The sequence below is a fragment of the Lampetra fluviatilis genome, chromosome 26, assembly GCF_964198595.1.
Source record: "Lampetra fluviatilis chromosome 26, kcLamFluv1.1, whole genome shotgun sequence".
NCBI lineage: Eukaryota > Metazoa > Chordata > Hyperoartia > Petromyzontiformes > Petromyzontidae > Lampetra > Lampetra fluviatilis.
The window spans coordinates 5,152,459-5,172,867 of record NC_136300.1 but is presented as its reverse complement, the minus strand read 5'-3'; the positions used below and the strand labels follow the sequence as shown (position 1 = coordinate 5,172,867).

The window sequence follows — 20,409 nt, the reverse complement described above, 5'->3', positions numbered from 1 at the left end:
ATCTGGCAACAAAACTGACACCTTTTTTACGAGGAGTCATGTTTTCAGAGACCACAATACCTGCAGTCATAATGCAAAAAAAAACATAACTCTGATAATGTATGCACTGTCCTTGAAGTTGATTGGTCCACACCCGAGACTCATCATAAAAAAGGTGACCGTTTTGTTGCCAGATAAAAGGGTAAAAAAACAATTATCATATTTTTTACTGGCAAATGAGGTACCAATGGTGTAAATGCTTACCCCGAGCTCTCATACTCTGATAGTGCATTGTCTTTGAGTTGTGCGCCTTTTGGCGTCATATGGTCCAACCCATGTGAGACTAGGCTCTAAGGAAAGCTGTCTCGGGTGTGGACCAATCAACTTCAAGGACAGTGCATACATGATCAGAGTTGTGTTTTTTTTTTGCATTATGACTGCAGGTATTGTGGTCTATGCAAACATGACTCCTCGTAAAAAAGCTGTCAGTTTTGTTGCCAGATAAAAGGGTAAAAAAACAATTATCAAGTTCTTTGTGAGTTCGATAAAAATTAACACAACTTTGTGGAGAAGTCAACGGTGGTTGTCTTACGGAGAGGCTCATCCCTGTCATAGTAATGAGGAATTTCGACCACCGGCTCGGTGCTGTAAACAGCAGATGAGCACCAATGCCTCGATGAACCTTAGCGCAGGAAATAACTTTGGCATTTTCGTCGTGTGAAAACATTACACACATGGCTAAACGCACTCGGTTCAGTCGCCACCACTTGTGTTCACACTGCATGTCGCCTCAAACACATTATGCACGTACGATCGTTCTACCCTGTCCCGCTGAAGTAAATGAGTCAGAAGATCAATTTATGCATTGTCGTTAGCTTGTAGTTAAACGCAATTTATAGGAGCCTTGCCCGGAACTGATGGAAAGTGAAACGTAGCCTGTGTGTCCATGCTGTAACCATTGTAAATATTCTGTAACTACTAAAAAAGTATATCACTGAAAGATGCAATGCATCTCGAGAAAAAAATAATATTCAGGGCCTACCTTGGCTCCTCCCACCCTCAACCAGTATATATACAAATACTGTGTTCTTGGAATTTCTCTCACTTGATACAGCTATCGTGCTGTGACGGTTCCACCTGAAGACGGAAGCTTGTGTTGCCTCCGAAACGTCGTGGTTTTTGTTTTATTTTTATTTTACTTTTATTAATTTTAATTTTTTACCTACGTGACTTTACCGAAAAAACCTAAGAATATGCAATGCATTATCATCAGCTATGGTCAATCCACTGCTGACTGAACACCACCACCATCTCTCGCGATTCTGCGATGTAATAATCCGCATCATTCCTGCACACGAGCCGATTTAATCGCTGCATCCTCCCGGATACGTCCCCTTCCTCGGAATCCACTTGGTCATTATTCTTGACCATCTGCCATTATCGAACCCTTTAGCAATGTGTCTTGCACCAAGCTAGCTCATTTTCTAAACACTTTGATGTCATTAACGTGCTTATGTTCTCCAGATACATGTTCCTTCCTTTGTCTCTCAATGAGCTTCCAAGCATGCATTGCTCCTTCCTCCTTGGTGCACTTTTCAGTTGTCGTTACATTGTTTTGTCGCTGTGAATGACCGTGCTTCTGAAGCTCATGGCACAGCGAGTAGATTAAAACCGTAAACGCACTTTTGTAAAGTTTCAATTTAAAATTCATGGAGGTACAACGATGCACTGTGTCGATTAATTTTAATTTTGAACGTGTGTAAGAATCGATCTTGTTGATTCATATTGTATGTAATGGGTTCACCGATGCCTTTAACCATTAGTGGAAGCTACATTCACCACAATGTAAAAAAAAAAACTAATCTTGAATGTTAATGTGGCGCCGAATCATAACAATTCATTGAATCGACAGAGGGAGGGGCAGATTTCATTCCTTGACCCCTATTAAAATTCACCATTTACAAAATGCTATTGCCAACATCATAGCTACATTTTAATAGTTACCCGCATTTGCTCTATTGTCTGCTTTCTGTACTGCTGGGCTCTCCTCGTCTGGGCCAGTCGACCGCAGGGCGAGTGCGGATTTCGACATATATAAGCGTGCAAGATTTACACACACAATAGTAGATGTTTACACATCAATCAGCATAAAGACACACGCGCGCGCTCGCATGTACTCATGCATACTACACGCTTAAATACACATACATACACATCTACCCCAACAGCTGTGACCTATAATTGATTGTGCCAGTGTGGTTTTGCCCTAAAGGGAGTGTGTGTATGTGCATTCACTGCAGGGTGCTGTCATTGGCCATCGTGTGCACGGGCGCTCCAGGGGACAGGAATAGACAGCGAGAAAGAGAAAAGCTGAGGGGAAAAAAAATGAAAGCGAGAGGCAATGATGTGCCGTGCGTGAAGAGCGCGAGTGATTATTTGGGACACGTGCTCCCGTAGGGAGGTGCAAGTGCTGTTTGCCGCCCGAGGGAATGTCATGCAGGGACTGACAATGTTTGCTAAATCAATGACATCTGCGTGGGCGCGTAAAAGTGGTATATATGCACGTTGGTTATGAATTATGCTTGTGTGGGTGTGTGCTTTTGTGCTGGAGAGCGGTATAGCATAGTGGTTAGCGTGCTGTACTACGAACCCGGTGACCTGGGTTCAATTCTCGGCCATGGTTAATGGCCGTGGCAAATATCTGAACTGGTCCTGGTTCTCCCCTACATTGACTCAGCCATAAATGAGAAGGTGGTGCAATTTGTAAAAACATCAGCACTTGGGAGACAAAGGCGGCCAGGCGAGGTGCTCACCATACTGCCCCCTCGTGTGCCAAGTCAGCCTTCATAAGTACCCATCAGCCTATGGTGGCTATAGAGGAGATCTTTGTCTTGATGTGTGTGTTTGTGAATGGAGATGTAGTGGTTCATGTATCACATTTATTTCAATGACCTGGGTTCCTTCTAGGCCATGCATCCCACTGGCATTTGGTATGTGAACTTAGCACAGCCTGAACTCAGCCTAAAATAATAAAGTTGTACTTGTAACATGCAGCGCAGCACTCGCTCGCTCTGGGAGACCGCGAAAGACTCAGAGGCATGAGAAGCCACAGACGAGCGGCAAGGCAACAAGGTGGTGAGCCAATAATTGCCCAAGCTCTGCAGTCCTCATATATATTCAGATGTTTTCATCATACAGATGGCAACGGAGAGGAATTAATCCACTTGCTCTATTTCCTTGGGAAGCCATAGTATGGCGACCTCAATGCCCACAGGACATCACTGCTGCCTGAGTTATCACACACCGTTTAATTACACACACACACGCGCGCGTGCGCACATATTATACGGTGGGACCGAGTGAGCCTCCGCCAATGCTGTGGTGGTTACCGTCCGGCCTCGAAGGTGAAGCGTGTGGCGTCGCGGCCGTAGCGGCGCAGGGAGACGAGGGGCCAGGTGAGTAGGCGCAGGCGGGGGTCCCGCGTGTCCCACAGGTGGATGTTCTCGGGCGTCACCTGCAGTGAGCAGGCCCCGAACAGCTCCAGGCCCGGGCACGGTAGCAGGTACACAGCGAAGCGCTCTGCCAGGGCAACGCAACAACACGGTGTCGATTCTTAGAGCGTCCATGCGTGCGCTCGCATTCGGGAGGTGCGCAGGTCTGACCCTGCAGCTGACCCCCTGTGCAATAATGGAATGTCTGGCTTGGAATATGATGATTATAAAAAAGGCAGAGAGTCATAGGCAGGGGGGGAAAAAAGGAAGATGCATGAGTGCTGAACTGCTCTCGCACAGTACGTAGTCAACCGTGCAAATCAGAGATGTGGGGGAAAAAAGATCTGGAGCTTGGACTACAACAGTGGTGTCTGTGCGAGTCGATGGGTCTCTCTACAATGCAACGGGGATTTACATAGCCCTTTGAGATACTCAATGGGTTATTAGTTGAACCCCCCCTACGATGACCCCCTCGTGAAATAGAGTGACAAACAAACAGGGAATGTTTTAACAAAAATACCGCGAAAAATAAATTGTGCATTGCCCTCACGCATCCGTACTCTGTAATGTAATGTATCACAGGACAATTTAAAAAGTTTCAATATATAACGCTACCCCTGAGACACTGTGCGAGCGAGATAAGAAATATATAATTTAATCACGTAGGCGAGTTAACTGTATGGTGGCTGCACGGAATTATGATCATATAAACGCGAAGAGCTGTGGATTTTGCATAGGTTTTAATTGGTGGGAGTTTCCCAAAAAAGGATGATAAGGGATGGGAAGGTTGCTCCAGACTGTGGGGGCAGTATAAGAGAAGGTGTGACTTAAAGAAATATTACAAAGGTTGACGGTCAAAGGTGCGTACACACCCTGAAGTACAAAAACAACCGAGAGATTTATTATTACATGCGCACGTATTACGTACGAGTGTAAAGGCACACAACAAAGGATCGACACATGAACGCCCAGCCAGGGGATGTGTATATGCATGGTTGAATGCCGAGACAAATGCACAGTGATGTACCCTTGCAAGGACACCACCCTTGCAAACTCTGCAGATGCACCCGATGTGATGTTTTGAGAGCGCGTATGCACGAACGCACACATGGACAAGGACAAGCCCACAACAAACTAAGATCCGCCGTATAGCCTCAAAAGACCTTTGCAGAATGTGCTGTTAGTGAGCACCTATGAAGGCCAGAACAGCACACGAGCGGGCGGGTGGCCAGCACCACTCCCGAACGCCTTTGTCTCCCCAGTGGTGATGTTTACACATAGCACCAGGTACTAATTTGAGGCCGAGTCGAGGAGGCCCAGGAGCGATTCAGATAATCGTCACAACTCGGGTCGCCGGGTTTGTAGCGCAGCGCGCTAACCGCTGCGCCACCGTTCCCCACATACTCACTGTTACATTCACGTCAATGCACAAGTTATTCAGTTTCCCTTGGCATGTTAACAATTCACAGACCTCCATTTGCCTCCGCAGAGAGTCAATGAATTGTCGTGATTTGGGGTTGCGATTCAATAAAAAAAATCAAGCATTTTTAGTCTAATTTATTGTCACGAGCCCACAGAAACAGCTTCACACACACGGGCACGTGGGTACGCTGATGCACATCCAAACGCATTTTCATGCGCGACACACGCGGTTCTGGAAACCATTTCTTTGACGCGAATTTGTGCATCATCCGAGTTAATGCCTTGCAGGACAGACGAACAAAAACATCCAATTGTGGCATTTGTCGAATTAAGATATTTTGTATTTAATTTGTGTCTTATTATTTGAGCCAGCGCCATCCGAAGCAAATAGGAGACACGAGGAAAGTGATCGATTAAGATGCCAGCATAATAAGAGGTAAGGAGGATGTCCATCGTAATAACTTTCGTCATTGAATCGATGGGGGATTGAATTTCCTAAACAAGGTTGCGCTATTATCTCTGCCCAAAATGGAGCTAAAAGAGCCTTTTGTCATGATAGGAAAAAAAACCCAAGAGAGTCTCATTATTTATACAATTGAATATGTTGCAGTGAAGGTCAGACTCAAGGAGGCTAAGGTATTGAAAAACTCAGCAAATGAGGAATTCAAGTGAGAAAAATAAATTAAATGAGAGTTTATTGAGTCGTGCGGAGGTCTTTTTGAGTTGAGAAAGATGTGCGATCAGAGACGGAAGTGATGGGGCAAACCATTTTGCTCTCGCTGTGCCCCTGCCGCCAGAAGATCTGGCTCTCCCTGACTGATGCCGTTAGCTCGGCTGCCCAGACACTCAAGTGACAGAAGCTTGCACCACTCCTCTGCCTCCAGCTCTGCATACACACACACACACACACGTTCAACACGACACAGTCAAGGTCAAAAGGTCATCACGGCCAATGGCATTGATGCCACTACAGCTGTTGATAGCACTGGTCAACACACTTTTTCTGGCATAAGGTATTCCAACGGTTTTAAGGTAATTTTGGGGTGCTGATTCCAGAGACAGCTTTCTTTAGAGCCTAGTCTCATATGGTCGAACATCATATGAGACTAGGCTCTAAAGAAAGCTGTCTCTGGTGTGGACCAATCAGTTTCAAAGACAATGCATAAATTATCAGAGTATTGTTTTTTGTTTGCATTTGACTGCAAGTATTGTGGTTAATGTAAGCATGATTCCTTGCAAAAGGTGTCAGTTTTTGTTGCCAGAAAAAAAGGGGGAAAACCCTATTAGTATATTTTGATACTGGCAAAGGAGGTCCCATGATGTAAGAGGAGCACAGTTCAGTTCTTCGGCAACCGCCGACGCTTTTGAACGCATCGTACTTTCCGCGCGCGTCCCCTTGCGTGCCGACGGGGAAACCGCGCGACCGACAGGCGCGGGCCCCGGCGCTTGCGGCAGTCTCCGGCGGAGCTTACCGGACTCGCAGGCGAAGGAGCGCGTGGAGCCGTCGTGCAGGGTGATGGCCACGCCGTGCCGCCGCGCGTCCCGTGGGAGACGCAGCACGGCGCACGCGCCGCTCAGGTCCGTCGCCTGCGCTCCGCGGACAGGCGACAGCGGGCGGAGGGTGAACGGGGCCGCACAGGAAATCGCGACGGGGCCCACATGGACCCGCGAGGTTAATTGCTCGTGCGCGGTTAGCAACGGCCGCGCCGCCCAGGTGTGCATTGTTTGTAACACGTAGTAGTAGTAGGCTTTCGCGACCAATGTCATCCACAACGGAGGTGTTTTTGGGTTAGATCGTGTAAATTTCAAAAATGTGTCGCTAAACCCGCCATCTTCCGACACAGCCAATTAGTGAGGCTTCTCACGTAAATAAAAAACGTGCCAATCAGTTACTAGTTCAGCACACCGGTGCGTTGGAGATTAAACCCACAACTCGAATTGTTACATGTTGTGGGTATACTCTCCAACACACCGGTGTGTTGAACTACTAACCGACTGGCATGTTTTGTTCACGTGACAAACCTTACTAATTGGCTGCATTAGGGTAGTGGCGGTTTTAGCGACACATTTATATTTACGCGATCTAATCCAAAAAAATAAACCTCCGTTATAGATGTGCGCTCTTTATAAAACACCCGCACAGTTACACCATCGAGATGTGAATGATGATACGACACCTCAACAGCAAGCCCATCTAGGTGTGAATGACCATGCAACACTGCAGCAACAACCAGAATTGAATGCTCTCACAATACAGAAAAAACCTCCACACCACCCGGAGCTTAACGAATGTGCAATGCAGCAAAGGTTATTGCAAATATGATGTCAAGCATCATATTAGAAAGAAAACTCATTTCTTAAGACAAGCTTTTTGTGTTTTAGTTGGTCGTCCATCCCCCGCACCTCCGATTAGCACGGTTGGCTACGTACGGTGCGAAAAAAGTTCTAAATACATACTGTACACACATCAAGGTGAAGCGCAAAAGGTTGAAACAGGTCCAGAGTTTGAAATATTAAATAATCTCTGCGCTGGAAATCAATGTTGGTCCAGAGGGCCGATAGACTGATGGACCAAGATCTTATTTTTTGGGCTGTAAAACAAACCTTCACCTGTTTATGTAATTTATCAATGACTACAATACCCCGAGGTGAAGGACGAAACACACAACAAGAATACTACTGAAAGGCAAAAACCAATCGACCACAATACTGAAGCCCACGATTAAGATGCCTCATTGCAATGCTCAGGTTAACAAGCAACAAACAACACATTCAAAAATACCACTCCTCACTGGCAAACAACACAAGCTCAATATAGATCTTCCGTTTCAGCTTTGCACCACCGTATATATTCCTACGCGTCATATCGTAAAATTATTCATTAACGCCTTGCAACGGTCATAATTAGAGTGCAGCTCTTTTCATTACACAATAAACGTGCGTTTAATCATGTAAACGTGTAAATATATATTTTTTTCCTCCAGTAAAACACAGCACGTCCGTCAATAAAAGCGCATACATGCGTATCTGAATGACAAGCTTAATTCATGTTCGACTAATTTAAAATTGAGCCGGAGCGTCAATTGCACTAAGACTGGAAAGGAATAAATTGCGCCGTGGCTTTGAAAAACGTTTTCCTTGTTGTTTTCCTTACCCCCTCCGTCTCGCGTTGCTGCACCTGTGTGTGTGTGTTTGTGTGCCTCCGTTCTCCCCACCGTCTCCAAGGCAGTGATGGATATTTTTACACCGCCGTCCGACGTCGTGGGCAATTACTCCGAGTGCACGTGCGCTCGCCTCCTACCCATAATTACCGTGGCGATAGCGACAGCGCCTCCGTACCGATTCATTAAAACACATCCTCTCTCTCTCGCTCTCTCTCTGCCCATTAACATCTCTCTCCGTGTCCCCTTGATTATGTTTTTCTTGTTGCCTATTCTGCATCCCCTTTTTAAACATCTCTCTTGCTCTAACCCTTCCTCTCACCCTCCCCCGCCTCTTCTCTCTTTGGCTTCTTCTAGAGTGCTAATGTCTCTCCAATTCTCCCTGCCGTAGCATGACACGCTCTTCGATCTCACTGCATTAGAACTTCGTGGGGTTCTGTTGCATTCGCCTATGTCGCCTCGCCGACTTATTGACTGGGAAATGTTTTTAAGATACAAGCCGCCGGAGAAGACAACAGAATTATTATTATTTTATTATGTTTTATTTTTATTATTTTATTATTTCCCTTCTACGTGATTTTACCGAAAGAACCAAGAAGATGAATCCCTGCAGTCACGAAAGCTTTAAATCGAAAAAGAATTACGGTAATCGCATAAGCAATTTGAACAATTGGATGCGCCCAGGATCATCAAATCCAGCGTTCTTGAGCGATGTCAGAGACAGCGCATTGGAAGGAAGAAAACGATTGCCGACTTATTTAAGAAAGGACGTGGCCCGTAGAGAGAGAGCCTCACGAAGCATCAAGTCTCCTTTTCCGGACCATCCAACCATAGAAGCATTGGCTGTTGCATTAAAAAAAATGTACATGCATGACAAACGTACAGTACCCCAGAGTGAGCCCACAAACTCATTCTTCCCCTTTCTCCTCCATCCTCTGTCTTTCCCCGCGTCATACTTTTCTCTCTGTCGATTCAAATAATTTCCTCTCGTGCAGCTAACATTGTTACGGCATGGACTCGTTAAGGAGGAGTCACGATCGTGCTCTCCGCTGGGTTTGAGTCATTGCTTCGTTAACAGCTGCGTCTGTGCACCGCCGATAACGTTATCGGTTACGCAAGCTCGCATATGATTATTACACTCTTTTTAAGAGAACAATCAAACCCATTACTGTTATTCATCATCGTGCGCGCGGCAGAAGCAGCCACGGTCTGCGCACTTGCTGCATGAAAGCCTTCCCAAGCCGTCACCACCGTCGACGATTTCCGAGATGCAACAATCGCGGTAGCTTCTCACACGTCAGCCGGTTTCATCTCCCGTGTGCAGTGGGGACGTCCTCCCGCCACTCCATCGTTGGCCTCAACAGAGAATTATTTTAACATGTCACATCGCTGCTATTGACCGTCGTGATATACGAGTTATTATATCCAGATTCATTTTGGGCCTCTCAATGAGCTGCTGTCAGGGAAGGATTGATGAATGATTGTGTGTAACATATGACACATTCCCCCAGTCTTATTTAAAACACATACTTTTATAGTATTCCATGCTGTATCGTGTACCAAATGGGTGATAATAATGATGATTCATTCATTATCAAGCGTGCCAAAGCAGACCATTTTTATTCCAGATATTTGTTTTTTTATTATTCCCGCAATATATATTTTTTGTATAAGTCACGTCCATTGATCCTACGCTGCAAATTGCTTGTATTGTTGAGTCGATTGAGGGCTCATTTTTGTCATTATCGGGTCCTTGGCGCGAGCGATGACCCAATACACCTGGACTGTGGCTCCCCACGGCTTGAGTGGCACACGGCGGGATTTTGGCACGCACGCCGACGAGTTCTGCGTGGAAGACCCCGACTGCTACTGCCTTTGCGGCACCCGTGAGGGAAATTCACGGGTTAAGGGTTTAGGCTTGGCATTCGAGCTATGCGAAGGAGTTAGGGTTGGAGTAAAGGCTAAGTTTGTTACGATTTAACTTAGCGCTAGGGTTAGTAGTAGGGCTGTTAAGGCTTGGGGTAATTTAGGAAAAGGGCCAAGCTTACGGGAGTCACGGCAAGGGGCAGACCTCTCGGGGCTTAGGCAGGGGTCGGCAACCCAAATAACAAGAGGCATTTTTTTTTCCGAATTCGGTAAAAAGCTCGATAACTTCAAGAGCTGCAAAGCACGCGAATACGAGATGGTGCTACTTAAAGAGCCGCATGCGGCTCTGGAGCTGCAGGTTGCCGAACCCTGGGCTGTATATGAAGGACTTTGCTTGTTCGGGTGAGAGCAAAAGCAAGATTTTGGTTAGTATTCGAATAAGGGCTATATTTACACGTGATAGGAAAAAGCTATGCTTGTTGTGATTAAGGCTGTAAGTTAAATTGTAAATCAATTTCAATGAAATGCCACGTCTTGAGGTTACTGTTAGGAGTAGGCTTTGAAAATGGAAAGAGATTTACGAACAGCGGCCAAATATGTGTTGCCGGCTCACACTTCCGTGTTGTGCTGCCCTGTGCCAGCATCACACACGTGAGCGAGTGTGACACGTGTGCATCAAGTTGGCGCAGTAGATAGCACTCAGTTAATCAACGCATAACACCTGGATCCGTCCCATGACCACTTGTCAGCGAGCCTTCGACACATCACGTGGCCTCAAAGCGCACCAAGCCTGGCATGAGCGCTGCGGTGACATCACCGCCATTTTGGCAGCTGTTGCTGCTGTTGCTGCTGTTGTTGTGCATCAGGTGCGCGCCTTGCCTTGTGTGCGGTGTACGAGTAGGCCCCACGCTCATCACCGTACTTCTCCAGCCTCCGGGGCCCCTTGCCCGACGCCTTCCTGAACACCAGCCAGCATCGGCGGTACACCTGCGTAGGGAAGAGCAACAGCGGACTCGCTATACAAGATGGCCGTACGCAGCCATTCATGCCACAGCTCGTCCAAGAGGCGGTGAATGAGGCACTCGGCATGGACTTAAGAAACAAACAACAAAATCTTTACAAAATCTCAATTTCTCTTCTCTTAGCACGCAGATGCGTTTCTGGATTGTACCATGTGTTGATCGGCATGATGTGCGACGTTCTACTCCACTGAAAAGAAATGTGACGGCTAAAACAACACAAACACAACCACAAACACCTAAGCAGCAGCTCTTTCCCTTGCATATACACTCCTCAGCTTCGAGCCCCAGGCAGTCTGGCATGAGTCTGAGGGTTATCGAGCTTTGAGCAGCTTATTGACTGGGCTATGAGCCTGGCAACCTGAGTACGATTCCTGGCCATCGCGACCGTCAGTGACGTTACGTTACATATAATTAAAGTAACATTTCATATGACTAGAGCATGGCCGTGATGGATTTAAAAGTATTTTTTGACGAACAAAGCTTCAGATTCACGTCAGACCATCCAGGACACACAGCATAGGTGTTTATCTACAAGAGCTGTTCATTTGTCGTGTTGCGTGCTTCAACTTATACATCCGGGTTTTCCAGCCTCAATTTCTTTGCACACCAGCAAATACAATGACTACACACGCGCTCCATTGCTTAGTCTCGTAGGCTCTTAGGTCACGTGCTTTTTAGCCGAAAGCTACTCGGTTGTGGTATGCATGTGGCCATGCATGCCAACTCGTCGCTCCCAAGTGCTAAACTTGACCACACTGCACTGGGTAATGATGTTCTATTGAGCTAACCTGGGTCAATACCAGGCCAGGTTCGTGTAGCATATGCGACAGGTGTTGTCCATGACCATGACTTGAATGCTTGCTGGTCAGTGAGCATTGCAGTGATCAAACCCAACTAACAACCCTTCCTAATCAACGATTTTTGGGTTTAGATCGCGTTAGATCCCTCCACCAAGCTCACCACTCGCACACAAAGACAAAGCTCCTCCATGTAGCCTACAAGAAAAACACTTTTGGGGAAGCTGCTGTTAGTGAGCAGCTTTGAAGGGCGTCAAGGCTGCAAGGAGAGGTGACCAAACCATGCCAGGCTGCATTTGTCTCCCCAGTGCTTGATGTTTGTTACACACCGCACAACGACATAGGGAAGGCAAAGCACCAGATATTTGCAAATGATATTTGCCCTGAGCGGGAACTGAACACAGCTCACCAGGTTCATAGTGCACTGTGCAAACAATTACACCACACATGACACAGTGTGTCCCGGCCTAATTTTATTAGGATTAAAGCAAACGGAGCCCGAAGCGGAGCCACAATTCTCCACGCTCCTGCATTATGCGAATAAAAAAAGTCTCAGCAGGAAATCCCAGGGGATTGGAATAATTGATTATTGTTTTAAAAATCCAAAGCTGTGAATTGGCCAAGGCTGGGTGAAGGGCTCAAGGCATTAGCAGTGACGCGATAATTACCGATGCCTTAATGAGTTAATGCCAGCAGGTCAAGTTGAGACAAATCACTCAAACCTGTGTGGCTAGTGGGCGACAGCTTTCGGCACGTACAGATGGCGTTCACTGGAGCAGTCGGTCACAATCTCGCACTTTTTAGTTCCATTAATATAAAGCGATGTCCTGCCAGATTATTGTGCCTTAGCATACCAGCTGCCCCCATCCAAATGAAAATATCCACACGTTCCTAAATGGTTTCCATAAACTCAATCCACCCACATATAACCATATATATGCTTGCATGTGTATACATGCAAGCACGTGTATATATGACTTTACATAAATGAGGTGCAGAGGTGGCAGAGTGTTTAGCAAACTGGGCTATGAACCTGGCAACCTATGTTTAATTCCTTGCCATTGCTACCGTCAGTGGAGAGTGACAGCTGCACATTTTCTTTCATATATCCAAGTTTACCTGCATGGTGAAGTATGGTTAAACGATTCCCATAACCATTATTTCATGGGAAGACCTTTGTCCATCAAAGGGCTGTAAATATTAATGACAATGCTTCAATTGTGCAGAGTCTGTCAAGGTGAGTGACGCGGAAGATATTTCTGAACCCAGCACACCACATCCAGTATACCGCTCGCTAGGCTTGGGCTACTAGTCACATGCCACCTCCGATTAGCACGGCTGGCTATGTACGGTGCAAAAGAAGTTCAACATGCATACAGTCTACCAGTCATGCGGAAAATCTTAAGTGAGAAAATTAAGCTCTGATTAAATGTACTTTACTTACAAAAGTGCAATTCAGGCGTGCATTACATGTATATGCACAGTTGTATATAATGTGTTTTGTACATGAAACCAAATAATTTTACGGTCAGTGCAGGTTGATGAAAGGAAGCTGCACCCGGTTTAGATCAATGAAGTTTGCCGTGGCTCGGGGTTGAACTCAAGTTGCAGGATCGATAGTGGAGTGGATAAATCCTGCCAAGACACGCCCTTGCCCCCCCCCCCCCAGTTGCCAGAACATGCCAAGCACATGGAACATCTCATAACTTCACCACACGCCTTGTAGGACTAATTCTTTGAGCTGCAGTGAACCAATGACCATGCCGATTAGATGTGCTAACGTCTGATACGGCTATTGTTCACAATTGCAACCGAATAAAAAAACAACCCCTTGTCACTGCACCACCCAACACAGTTGTGCTTGTGCCTGTGGTCAGGCAGTGGCACAGCCTTGCTGATTGTTGTTGTAGAGGTTCACGGTTCGAATTCAGCGGCCACCCTGATTACTACTGCGGCCGTAATAAACACAAGTGCCCCTATGCACCATCTGCTACACTGTGGACATGAAGGTCCCCCCTGACGTCATTTGCTACGGCAAAGGCGATTGTGTGCCGGCGTCAGGGTCCAAATTGCCAATTTTTTTTAAATTACACCGAGAATTACTCACTCGGGATGATACGCGCCCATCACCATCCCCTGCTGACAGACAAGCGCCCCAGGTCATTCTTCCAATGTCATGCATGGATTAATCATCGTCTCATTGAGGTATTATGGGTATTTTACAGATATATTAGTAAATCTCACGCACGATTGGCGGGGGGGGGGGGGTCGTAGAACTGTAGTAAATATTTCTCAATGCGGTCCCCTTTCCTCCCGCAACCCCCTCAACCCTGTCCGAATCCCCGTGTTGTGCAAACCCCTAGCCACGTGCTCAATTAATTTCAGGGCAAGTCAACCGGGAGCCAGGTCGCTGCTCGTTATGCATTCTAATCACAAGAGGCAACTCATTAAAATAGATTATTTTGGTACATTTCTTCCTTTCCCACCGTCCTGCCAGTATGCAAGCGCTGCGGTTTCTGGGTTTAGAGGGCGACACAGGACTGCAACTCCAGTGTCCAGAGTGCAAACGCACACTCCGGCCGCGTCGGTGACACATCCAAGCTGTTATCTGTTATGAGCCCGTGTTTGGCTGTAATGCCTGGTACAGGCAGACGTGGAGTTTCAGTTGGTGCTCAAGCACAAACTCACTGTAAAATACAAATGTGCAGATAGATATATATATACACGTGCTGGCTCTATTCCCTATATTCTTATGCGAGAAGGGCCATTTCCTATAATGGTAGCTCATTATGGTATTCCAGTTTACAAAAGCAGATTTTGACCGGTTCTTTAACACCTCTCATCATAATAAACATCTTTTTTTTTCTAAATTCACAAATCATCTCAAAATGCAATTCGACACCTCGTGCCAGCAAGTATCCTAGCATTTTTACTTGAAGTGGAAAGCATGGTGCGCCATGCAGGCCACACAAAACTTTACCACAGTGGTAAGTGACCGGACAAAGAGAAATCTACATATTCTTAGGTTTTTTCGGTAAAGTCACGTAGGTAAAAAAAATTTAAATTAATAAAAGTAAAATAAAATAAAAATCACGACGTTGCCTCCGAAACGTCGTGATTTTTATTTTATTTTACTTTTATTAATTTATTTTTTTTTTACCTACGTGACTTTACCGAAAAAACCTAAGAATATGAATCCTTGCAGTCACGAAAGCTTCAAATCTAGAAGAAATCTACATGTGTGTGTGACCTTTCATTTGCGTTTTGCCTGGGCACAGCCACTGTGGTGTTTGGGGCAGCCAAGACACCCCCTCACATATTTTGATATGGCTACGACACACCCATAATGTTTTTTTTAAACCCCCACGAATATTGTGACCATGTTTTTCTCTGTCTTCAACAAGGCAACATATACGCTGATCATTATGAAGACAGACCTTCTAAGCACAAAGTTGCGCGTGAAAAGTCGGCTCAGTACCGAGCCAATCGCTAGTCGTTGCGTACATTGCACGATCATAGTGGAGTGGTACTCCTCTTATCCGTGACAAAAAGGTTGGTCGAATTTCGGGACGTTGTCTGTAATCTAACCAATTACGTCTGGGAACCATTCGCTCGTAGGACACGAGTAACTGCTGAAGTGTGGCTGCGTCCCTGCATGAAAGAGTAGAGCATAAACCCGCGTGTGCCTATCCGTCATGTGTGCATACACATTGGTTTTCGCGTTTGCTCAAGCCCATCGTCCGTCACCTATTTGTTTTTCTGGCACAGTCCAAGGCCACAGCTTCACAGAGATGCCACCAGGACCACGTGAGCAGTGGTGGTGCTGGCTCGTGGGATGGAGCCCTAAAGAAACATTTTTGAGGGCCCTCCCTTAGAATCTATGAACTCAGAGTGAGCCAGAAGAGGTATGGATAGATAGAGAAATGAGAGCGACGTAGGCAAGAGACAGCGGTGTAGTGTGATGAGAGAAGAGAGACGCAGAAACTAGAGGTAAATGAATTCTATATTATGGCTCATTGACGTTTTATGTTTATTAGGATGTGAATTTGAGGCAATACTTGGTCAATCCATATGTATTTACGTGAATCTGAAGCCCCTTGAGCTTCTTGTGTGCCCCAACGCTTGTTTTTTGCTTTAGTTTGCTTGTACCAATCACTACCACTGCAAAGATGCCAGACTACACCACTCCCCACATTACAGCCAAGTGCATCCATCCCAGCCTCTGTCTGTCTCTTTCTCTCACGTGCCTCTTCAATCCACATCCCGTCCCATGACAAAATTCCCATGCACTCAACCCTCGCTTTCCCACTGCCGCCGCCGTGTCCCCAAATGCCTTCATCTGCAAATCCTGGCTGGGTTAATCGTGTAAAGCATGCCCGCAGATTAAACATGGTCCCACAAAGAAGGCATGGCACACAGAGGCAGCAGCAATCGTTGGAATCAATTTCTCCACTGTTTACCGGAGAAATGCAAGCGTACGCCTCGAGCTCAAGGGGAGTTATTGTTATTTCAGAGTTTCGTTTCGTCGAGGTGAATTCATCATTGTTACGAATACAAATACATTGTTTAAGTTGTCAGTCGATTCATTTGTTTAATTCTGAATGGATCGCCCAGCAATGTTCCTGCACTCGGCCGTGCATTCAAATGCAAGACACAAATGTACCAAAGCGTGAGCATTGAACACTGTACATCAGCAACAATGACATTTGTACTTTGTGTTTTTCTCATTCAGACCTCTCCTTTCATGTAAATTTAAAATGCGTATAGAGCAGTTGTGTGTATGTTGATGATAAAGGTTAACATTAATCGTAATTATTAAACAGATTATTTGGCGATATCACACTGGCAGTGGTGCACAGACACATAACAACACTCAACACAATCATTAATAATAAATGTAAAATTCGTGATGTTTTGGGAAAATGGCCCTTCATAGCAAATAGATATAATTATGAGAGTACAGAGCAGCAGTTATGTCATTAAATCTCATTAACGATTCTCTGAACATCATACCAGTCACCTATGCCATTGCTTTAATTAATGCTTTATATAGTACCGGAGAAGTGTATATATATATAGCAGTGATAATCATGGCGCTTCAGGCCGAGTCCAACCCTTACCCTTTTGTTCTTACAACTGGGTTCATAGTTCACAAATTCCAAAAACTACTTTCATGTCTCCAGTAACACGCTTCAGGAACATCACGGAAATGGTGGACAGTCTGTTTATTGTGTGTGGATGTCAGAGATCCTCCGTTACGTTGTTTTGCAAAGCAGATTTTTGTCTGCAAATGCCATGGCCAAATTATAAAAAAAAAAATTCCCTCAATTATGGTATTCAATTACCAGATTGTCCCAACCTGAATGTACGCTTTCATGGATTCTAATTCCAGAATTTCCCTTGGATCTCTGGCTAGAGAGAATTATTATTTTTAAACATAATTGCCACAAATAAACTCTCATGGCTTGATACACAGAGGTTTATTTATTTTAATATTGTTGAGAAATTCCATCGTTATCTGGAATTCCCCACAAGAGCGGTTCCACCTAAACCATGAAGCATTTCTCGGCCCCGTTCTGCTTTGAGTGGAATGGGTGGGGACCCAATTCCACGCAATAACAATCCTGCAGCCAATCAGCAGCCCGGGGCGTGCTGGTGGGAATCAGGGCTGTGCGTGCTGATGATGCCACGCTCGTCCTGCTGACAGACCAAGAGAACAAATCAGACGACGTCCATCAAAAGACAAAGATGCCCTGTATAGCCTGACCAGACTTTCTGGGGCAAGTGCTGTTAGCGAGTAGCACCTATGATGGCTCGTGTGGCACACAGGGGGGGGGGGGGGGTGAACGGCCAGCACCATGATTATGATTACTGTTGTTACATTGTATTTTATAGCTTTATTTTGGTGATTTCGAAAACAAATGGTTAAGCCATGTTTCTTGCGGAAGTGCGGAGTTGGCCTGATAGCTTGAATCTGAATTGTCTTATGGTTGTTGTCTGACTTGCATCACACTGGGATTTTTGCATACAGCGTTGTAATACGGTGTTTTATTGCTGGTTTATCCAGGATGTTTCTGTTGCGCGTCGTCGCTTTAAAATGTTCTCTGTTCATATTTACTTTGCTGTGGTTGCACCCGACTCAAGAGCCGCATGGCTCACAGGGCTATCTATACCTAATAAATGAAACTAGAAACCACGCCCGATTGGCCTTTGTCTCCTCAGTGGCGATGTTTACACACCACACCAGGAACTAATTTGAGGCTGAGTCGACCTAGGGGAGGCCCAGGACCGGTTCGGATAATCGTCACCAGTGTAGGCCGTGAGCGGGAATCGTACTCGTGTTGCCGGGTTTGGGTTTCCTTGTCTTGAGAATGAAAAACAAGGAAACATCAGCATTCTCTTGTAATGTACAGGTCACGCAACGAGTACAACTAAACGCATTGCCGAAACATTAATTATTCATACAATTGTTATCTTTAAAATAAAAAAAAAGTCACACACCGAACCGCGTACACGAGTGGAACGACAAGGTAGAAATCGGGAAGAAGGCTCAAAATAAAAACGAGACGAAAGAATCGCCCTGAATTGCACGTGAAATAAAATCGCCAAGAAAATGAAAAAAACGAGTAAAAATGAAAACCCTCTTGGTGCCACCAATGGTGGAAAGACTAAAACCATATCACCCAACTCCTGCAACGGTGGTGCATGCTGCGCCGCACTGATGGGACGCGACCTGCGACGGAGCGGTTTTGGTTAAAGATGTCTCCTTTACAGTGGCACCCGAGTTCCAAAGTGGAATGTGCAAGAAATGTTGTCTTATTACAGCCCTTCGGCTACAGACTCCCCCCCCCCCGAGGAGTCCAGGGAGATGGGAGACCATGGAAGGCGATTGGGGAGGGGGAGGGAGAAGGAGAAAGGCCGACCTCTGGGCCGTAGGGATAAACGGTAGCTGTTTATTTAGGCTGGAATTCTGGGTGGAGATCATCCCGTTTACAACCTTGTACCCCAAACATACACAAAACACAGAAAGATAAAGATCCCTCTTGCAGCTTACAAGGCCTGTTGGAGCAAGACATGTTTACGAGCACCTATGAAGGCCTGCACGGCGCACAAGGGGGTGGGTGGGTGGCCAGCACCACGCCCGGCCGCCTTTGTCTTCCCGGTGCTGATGGTTACACACCATAGCAGTTCCTCATTTAAGGCCAAGTCGACCGAGGCGAGGCCCAGAGCGGGTTAAAACAATCACCGCTGATGTTAGCCGCGGCCTGGAATCAAACTCAGGATGCCGAGTTCAGAGTTCAATGCGCGAACCACCACAACGTCATGGCTCACGCAAGCCCTGCCACACTTGAGTGAGTGCAGTTAGCGAGCACCCCATGCCCACCAAGCCCGGTGTATCACATTAGTTGGGGGGGGGGGGGGGTGTACTGGTGCCAGTAGATTGCATGAGCGGGAATCTCCTATCTCCTGAATGCCTGTTTAGACAAACACTTGTCCTGAAGAGCTCAGTTTAGGCTGAGTCAACCTATAGGGAGGCCTCTGCCAAGTGAATACAAGAGCTGCCATGGATTGGTTGCTCTTTATTTTACTTTACAGAGGTTTGTCAATCCACGCTCGTGTAGGCCTTGGGGGTTGTTTGATTATTATTTCACGGGGGGGTGGGGGGGGTGGCGCCCACAATTGGGGGCACAGGATCGGTCCAATGATCACTCGCCACCGATGTCAGCCATGGCCGGGAATCGAATTCGGGTTGTCGGGAGTCATAGCACAGTGAGTTAACCGATGCTCCACTGTTCCTTTACAGGGATGTCAGGGTCTCATAAGACGTAAAAATCCACAGTAACTCACATACACATTTGAGTAAACTACAAACATTAACCAACAGTAGGGATACAATACTGTAGACAGACACTTAACGTAGAGTAAAATAACAGCAATCCCTCATTTAACTTTATAGACTTTTGGGACGAGTGCATTCATCAAGCGAGGTATCCATGTTAAACACATTATTTTGTAATTGTTGCGTTGGCAGTGGTGCAAAAGCGGTAAAGAAAAATCTCAAACGTGCATCAATGACACTGCCAAGAGGTCAACGTTGTATAATAAGTCACGATTTGGGCATTGACCCTTCTTGGCAGAGGTGTGGACTCGAGTCATGTGACTTGGACTCGAGTCAGACTCGAGTCATGAATTTGATGACTTGCGACTCGACTTGGACTTGCATAACAATGACTTTGTCCCACCTCTGAGATGTGGACTCGAGTCATGTGACTTGGACTCGAGTCAGACTCGAGTCATGAATTTGATGACTTGCGACTCGACTTGGACTTGCATAACAATGACTTTGTCCCACCTCTGCTTCTTGGCGTGCTATGAAAGAGGGCCACTGCCCAAAACCATTAGATATTTTTACTTTCAAGACAGTGTTATTGGGTGCCGGCGTTGGGGAGATGTTAACACCCTCGCCTGGTATGCAGGAGGTCGTGGATTCCATCCCGACCCTGACGCCTGCTGTATATTTAGAGTTTGCATGTTCACATCGAGGTCAAATGGATTTCTCTCCTTTCCTTCGGTATTTAGAATCAACACGCATTTAGAGTATTTGGCTGCTATAAATGTTCACGTGATAAGCCACTACGTTGAGCTATAATGTGGCCAGATCGCTTCTGAA

The 20,409-nt window shown here is 46.1% G+C and overlaps 1 protein-coding gene across 2 annotated transcripts in view; it reads right to left on the bottom strand.

The window, feature by feature from the left end:
- The window catches only part of LOC144941991 (docking protein 6-like), a 51,087-nt gene that overhangs the window by 7,250 nt on the left and 23,428 nt on the right, over positions 1-20,409 (bottom strand). Inside the window, exons 2-5 of one of the 2 annotated variants that reach the window (XM_078868579.1) lie at positions 10,799-10,906; positions 6,365-6,479; positions 5,659-5,778; positions 3,369-3,558 (exon numbers count right to left, since the gene is read on the bottom strand). In XM_078868579.1, the coding sequence (XP_078724705.1) occupies positions 3,369-3,558; positions 5,659-5,778; positions 6,365-6,479; positions 10,799-10,906 (533 nt within the window). The remainder of the gene's footprint in view (positions 1-3,368; positions 3,559-5,658; positions 5,779-6,364; positions 6,480-10,798; positions 10,907-20,409) is intronic. The other variant, XM_078868580.1, reaches the window with a different exon arrangement.